The sequence below is a fragment of the Heliangelus exortis genome, chromosome 16 (assembly GCF_036169615.1).
Source record: "Heliangelus exortis chromosome 16, bHelExo1.hap1, whole genome shotgun sequence".
In the NCBI taxonomy this organism is placed as follows: Eukaryota; Metazoa; Chordata; class Aves; order Apodiformes; family Trochilidae; genus Heliangelus; species Heliangelus exortis.
The window spans coordinates 2833328-2840104 of NC_092437.1; the positions used below are offsets into that span (position 1 = coordinate 2833328).

The 6777-nt window shown below is 54.5% G+C and overlaps 1 protein-coding gene across 1 annotated transcript; it reads right to left on the minus strand.

Moving 5' to 3' along the window:
- Positions 1-1060: 1060 nt before the first annotated feature.
- Positions 1061-5548, minus strand: SOX18 (SRY-box transcription factor 18). Its single transcript, XM_071759697.1, has 2 exons — positions 4769-5548; positions 1061-2823 (listed from the first exon to the last, which is right to left on the minus strand). The coding sequence occupies exons 1-2, from the start codon at positions 5178-5180 to the stop codon at positions 1973-1975; spliced, it is 1263 nt and encodes a 420-aa protein (XP_071615798.1). The 5' UTR covers positions 5181-5548; the 3' UTR covers positions 1061-1972.
- Between the last annotated feature and the right edge of the window lie 1229 nt (positions 5549-6777).

The following is a 6777-nucleotide window of genomic DNA, read 5'->3' on the forward strand; positions in this document are numbered from 1 at the left end:
CAATGGAGAGCGTCGCTGGCGTTCAATGGGGAGGCGTTGCCAGCCCCCAAAGTGGTCCCGGTTATGAGCGCCGAGCGTTGAACGGCACCAAAAGAGAGAGGAAAAAAAAAAAAAAAAAAAAAAGAAGTGAGTCAGGATTCGGTCCTGTTAACACTAATGTGAATTTAATTTAGGAGAAGCTTGAAAATTAATGTCATTTGTTAAATATCCATTTCCCCTAAAAGGCAATTCTTTGCCAACAACAACAGCAAAAAAGCCCTCTTCTTCTATTCAAAATTTATTTAATTTATTTTTTTTTTTTTTTTTTTTTTTTTTTTTTTTTTTTTATAAATAGCCTTTTTTGGCCATATCAGCCTGGTTTAAATCACTCGGCGTTCAAGGAACGGATGCCACCGGGGTTTTATGCAACAGCTTGTTGTTTCTTCTTTTCAAACTCAGCACAAAAATCCTGTAAATCATGAAGGATTCACAGGAGGGGGATGAAACTCCAGCAAAGCACCGGCGGCTCCGAGCGGGATCCGGCCGGGCACGGCGATGCCTCAGCCAGACCCGCCAGGAACCAGCCAGCCAGGGCTGGGAGGTGGAAGGGCTCCTTCACATGTTTTTTTTTCTTCTAGTTCTGAGGTCTAGAGTGAAGGTTTTCGAGCACCCAAGCTCTATTTTTGAGGGGTTTTCACAGGGAAAAGGGGGTGACCTGCGGGCGAGCGCGCGCTGATGCGCGGGCAAAATAATAACCACACCGAGGCTGGGTTCAGAGGAGGAGATCCCATGGTTTATTATAATTTTTGAAGCTCTGGACAGCTGCTTTTTCTGCAGAAAAGCAGGGCTCTCGGGGCAGCATGACACCAGCATCCATCCCATCCTGCTCCCGGAGGCACCGGCCCGCACCCAGCCCAGCCCCAGGCGGCTGCCGGGGCGGGCAGGAGGCAGCCTGGAAATTAATACATTTGCCAGGTTGTCAAAACATTAATCAACGGATACAGAAATCTGGAAATGGTTGGGACAACATGTATTTGCGGAAAATATGTGTTCACACAACAAGCACACAAGATGGGAACAATTATACGAAGATGTTTTAATAATTAACCAGTATAAAACAGTTTGCTCTCCGTACAGTTCTAGACAATAAAAGTGTTTGCAGTCATATTTTTCTTTTGTACAAAATTCCAGTCAATTGTTCCACAATATTTACATTGTCATTCCCTTTTCACAAAATATCCCCTTCCCCCTCCCCCTTTTTTTTTGTTTTTTTGGTTTTTTTTTCTTAAAATCCAGCTTTGCTACATAAATGCTTTAGATCTCATGGATATCCCTTGATTTATTTTTAAAAAGTCTAATAAAAAAAAACAAAACAAAACAACAACAACCCCGAAAGACATTAAATACCATTTTATATATAAAAATGCTTAGTAAAAATATAGTTTTGTTGCCCAATTAAAATATATTGCTGAGAATACAGTAAAAACTGTCCTAAAGCCCACCCCTCAAGGGCGCCAACTCTTTAACAGCCCCGGCAAAGTCTTCCTAAAGTTTTTTCCCCTCCCCACAAGTTCTCCTGCCCTGGGGTTAAGTTGGGGGGGGGCAGTTTGCTTTGCCTCTTCCTGGTGCTGGTTGTTTCAGGCAGGATTTATTCAAATGGGCTTCAAGAATCCCCTTGGAGCTGGTGGGAGCTGCAGCTCTGGGGGGGCTGGATGGAGGGGGGGGTGGGAAAAGGCGTCTATCTGTGGTTATAGGTATATGGTATATCAGTGAGTTCAGCATGTTTGTTCTCTAAAAACAAAACCAAAAAAAAAAAAAAACACCCCAAACCGAACAAAACCCAAAGAAAGCGATGCATTTAATGAGATACTCTAAATATTATGGAGCTCGTGGTTAAAGGAGGATGGCTTTTTTTTTTTTTTTGCTTTTTTTTTTAAATTTTTTTTCCAGAGGAGAGTCGGGGCTCTCCCGGTGCGAGGACCTCGGGGCCAACCTAACCGGTGATGCAGGGGCTATAGTAAACGGCGCTGCTGGCGTCGGACAGGGCAGATATCAAGCTGCTCTCCTCACAGGAGATGCTTCTAGGAGTCACTTTGGAGAGGGAGACATGATAAGGAAGTCCCGAGGCTTCGGGACGAGTCCTGCTCATGTTCAAATATTGGTCAAACTCGTTGCGGTCAACGTCCGTCCACAGCTCGGTTTGGTTCAAGTGATCCACGCTCTCCATGTGGTGGGCTTCTGGGGGGGGGGAGAGTTGGCCCAGGTGGGCTGAAAGCCCGTTCTGAGTTCCCGAGCACATCTGGTTGTAGTATAGGCTGGAGGGATGGGGAGTCCTCATGGCGTCGGCCAAGTGCGAGGGGGTCTGCGCGTAGGGCACCGCCACGTCCCGCCCCAGGCACTTCTCCTGGGGAAACTCCATCTGGTGATGGTGGTGGTAGCCTCGAAAGGGCATCATGTTGCAGTCATCCTGCATGTGAGGAGGGAAAAAGGCCGGCTCGGTCTGTTCCAAGACATCCAAGGGAGACATCTCTGGAGTTGGCAAGCCATAGTTTTCAATATCCGACCCCATGGAGTGGAGTTCTCTGAAGTGGTTAAGTGGGGGAGGCTGGGGGTGGCCCGGCTGGCTGCTGCCATGGTGACTCATGCTGAAGTTGTCACTGCAAGGCTGGGAAAGGTTATGCAGGAGGATATTGGGTTCCATCCTCTTGATTTTCTTGGCTTGCTTCTTTCTCCTTGGGCGGTACTTGTAGTTGGGGTGATCCTGGAGGTGCTGGATTCGCAGCCGCTCTGCCTCTTCCACAAAGGGACGTTTGTCACTGGCGCTCAGGGCTTTCCATGACTGGCCTGGAAGGGGAAAGCAAAAGCTCTGTGACACAAGCTTGGCCACCAGGAGCTGCCCAGGGCACGGGGACACCTGGGGAGAGGGCACCCATGGGTTGGGAAGGGCTCCCTTGGCCCGTTCAGCACCTGGGGAAGGTCCTGGGGTCGTGCCCAGTGCTTCTGCACATCAGGAGAATGGGGGTGCAAAGCCCCGGGGGGCTGTGGGAACCCCTCTGCCAGGACAGGGAATTCTGCCTCCCAGCACAGCCCAGGCTCGGGGGGCTCCTGCTTCCCTGCATCCCAGACCCACTGCCCCGTCCCTCTGCAGCCCATCCCCGGCCCCTGCAGCGCTGCATCCCGAATCCCACGTCCCCGCAGCTCTGTGTCTCTGCATCCTGCTGCTCTGCCTCCCCATATCCTGCTTCCCATCGTCCCGCATCCTGCAACTTCACCGGCCCATATCCTGCTTCCCGTGTTCCCACATCCCGCATCCTACAGTCGTGTGTCCCGCATCCTGCAGCCCTCTCTTCCCATATCCTGCATCCTACAGCTGTGTCCCCCACAGCCCCGTCTCTCTGCACCCCGCAGCCCTATTTGCCCGCACACATGCAGCTCTCTGTCCTCACATCCCACAACCCACAGCCCCACATTCCCACATCCTCTAATCCCATATCCCACAGCCCTGTCTCCTCACAGCCTGCAGCCAGTATCCCTTGGTTGCATATCCCTACAGCTCACACCTCACAGCCCTCTAACCCTGCATCCCCAACCCTACCTCCCCATATCCCACAGCACCCTATCCCCACACCCCACAGCACCCCATCCTTTTAACCCAGCTCCCACAGCCCGCAGCGCTGTGCCCTCCCAGTCCACATCCCCATCCCCTACATCCCATGCTCCCAGCCCTGTATCCCTGCATCCCCAAACCCCATACCCCAGCAATCCACATTCCCAGCCCCATATCCCTGCATTCTGCTGCCCTGCGACTTCCATTCCTTTCCCTGTATCCCCAATGCTCCACATCCCTGCAGACTGCATCCCAAACCTTGTAACTCTGCATCCCAAAACCCCATTTGCCTGGAGCCCACACCTCCAGCTGTGTATCCCTGCATCCCTCTACTCTGGACTCCCCCCCATATCCATATCCCTGCATCCCACTTCCCTATACTCTTGCAGCCTGCATCCCCAGCCCCATAGCTCCGTATCCCTATATCCTCAGCCTTGTACTCCCACACTTCTGCTTTTCCAGCTCCACAGCCCCACATCCCTGCCTCCCCAGCTCCATACCCCTGCATCCCATAGCCCTGTACTCTTGCAGCCTGCATCCCTCACCTCCATACCCCCACAACCCCAAACCTGTACCCCCACATCCCCAGCCCCATATCCCTCCACTCTCCTGCCTCCTCAGCTCTGTATCCCCACATCCCAAAGCTCTGTATCCCCACATCCCAAAGCTCTGCACTCTTGCAGCTGTCCCCCCAGCCCTGTACCCCCACATCCCCACATTCCCAGCTCCTCACCCTCTCATCCCCAGCCCCCTAACCCCGCAATCTCAGCTCCGTACCCCGCATCTCACCCCCCAGCTCCTTACCCTCACATTCCCAGTCCCATACCCCTGTATCCCTGCATCCCTCTCCCTGTACCCCTGCATCCCACAGCCCCGCACTCTCGCAGCCCTCATCCCCACCCCTGTACCCCTACATCCCCGCATCCCTAGCTCCGTATCCTCCCATCCCTACCTCCTCAGCCCCCTCCACCCGCATCCCACAACCCTGCAGCCTCACAGTCCCCTACCCCCGCATCCCTCACTCCTTATCCCCCCATCCCCGTGCCCCCTATCCCTGCCTCCTCAGCTCCTTACCGCCGCATCCCGCACCCTCACAGCCCGCATCCCCAGCCCCCTTTACCCCTTTTTTTTCCCTCCCCCCCCCCTCCTCCTCCTCCTCCTCCCGCAGCTCGTCCCGCTCACCCAGCATCTTGCTGAGCACGGCGTTGTGCAGGTCGGGGTTCTGCTGAGCCAGCCTCTTGCGCTCATCCTTGGCCCAGACCATGAATGCGTTCATGGGCCGGCGGATGCGGGAATCCTCTCCAGCCTTGCCCTCGGCGCGGCCGGCCGGGGGGCTGTATCCATAGCCCGGCTCGGGGCTGGGCGTGCGGCTGGGGGCCGCGCCGGGGGCCGCACCGGGGGCCGCTCCGGGGCCGGGGCCGAAAGCGAAGCCGGGCTCGGGGCTGGGCGTGCGGCTGGCGGGGGAGGCGGCTCCCGGGGGGCGCGGGAAGGCGAGCCCGGGCTCAGCGGCCGGCACGGCGGCGGTGACCCATGAACAGTCGCCCCGGGGTTGCGATATCTCCTCTCGGCAGTAGTTAGACTCAGATATATTCATTCCAGCTGGACGGCACTTTGTGTCCGACCCGACCGGGTGCCGGAGAAAGAACCGTGTCCCGCCGCGTCCCGCCGCGTCCCGCAGCCGCCGAGCAGCAGCTCCGCCGCTCACCTCCCTCGCCTGCGCTTCGGGGGGATTTGGGGTCGGCTTGCTTTGTTTTGGTTTCTTTTCTTTTTCTTGTTTTTTTGTTGTTTTTTTTTTCTCTCTCTCTCTCTTTTTTTTTTTTTTTTTTTTTTTTACCCCCCTTTCCCCCTAAAAAAAAAACTTTTGGGATGATGCTGGGCTGGAAGGGGCAAAATATAGCCGGGCTGGACCAATCAGAGGGACGCAGGGGAGGAGGAGGAGGAGGAGAAGAAAGAGGAGGAGGACGAGGGAGTAGAGGAGGAGGAGATGATGAGAAGGAGGAGAAGGAGGAGGAGGAGAAGGAGGAGGAGGAGGAGGAGATGAGAGGGAGGAGGAAGGGGGCGTCCCCAGGCACCAGAAGGAAAAGCCACCCGGGGAGGGCCGGGCTGGGAGCGGTGTGGATGCTGCTGCCCAGTTCCCTTTCCTCCAAGGAGGAGGGATGTTAATTTTTCTGCCTTTTTTTTTTTTTTTTTTTTTTTTTTTTTTTTTTTTTGGGGGGGGGTGTGGGTGAAGGAGGGGGAGGGGGCTTTTGAAGCCCTTCTTCTGGCTACTTGCAATATGGCCCCTCCAGGCTGGGCAGGGCAGTGTTTAGCTTTGCCTGCCAGGCTGCTCGTTCGCAGGCAGACGGGGATGGTGCTTGAGGCTTCACGTTTATTTTTCTTTATGCCTTATTTCATGTGTGTGTTTTGGCCAGCCTTCCCCATCTGGGGACGAGAGCAGCTCTGGGGTGATGGCCGGGGCAAGCCCTCTTCTCCTGGCAGTTTTCTGGTGGGACTTTCAGTGCCAGGAGCAGGGGAAAAAAAACATCTTCTTGCTTTTAAGTGCCGTTCACATGAAAAAAAAAAAAAAGAAAAGCCAAAGCAACTTGTTTGGAGAGTAGGGACTGTTGAGGAATGACGGGTTCCCCAGCAGCTGGGTGATAAAAGCTGCTCTGCTGGGGCTGGCAGGGCCCTGGCATTGCTGCACGTGCCATGGGCACGGCAGTGGCAGTGGCAGTGTCCCCATGGCATGATGCCATCGAGAAGCTGCCACCAGGTCACTGCTCTGCTGGCTTGGCTGCCACCCGGCAGGGATGTGCAGGTGAGGTGGTCCCAAGGTCCATCCTTCCCCTTGGGATGGAGGAGTCAGGAAGAGTGTGACAGGTTTGCAAGCAAGGAGCTCTGCTGGCACGCTGTCCCTGCTCCGTGCCACCTCTCAGGGGATGGGGGTGAGGCAGGGGAGATGTCCCAGCTCTGGGTATTTCCCTCTGCCCGAGCCCCCAGCCCCAAATGTGAAGTGCAGCTTTAGGAAGTCTTGGGGCACGGGGTTGTGCAAGAGCCCAGCTCCCACCAGCCTCCCTGCAGCCATGGGGTATTGCATGCCATGGTTTCTGTGTGTCTGGAAGTGATTTAAAAAAAAAAAAAGAAAAAAAAAAAAAAAAAAAAAGCCAATCTGCTGTTAACCCTAAACAAAACAAAGGCCAAAAAAAAAAAAA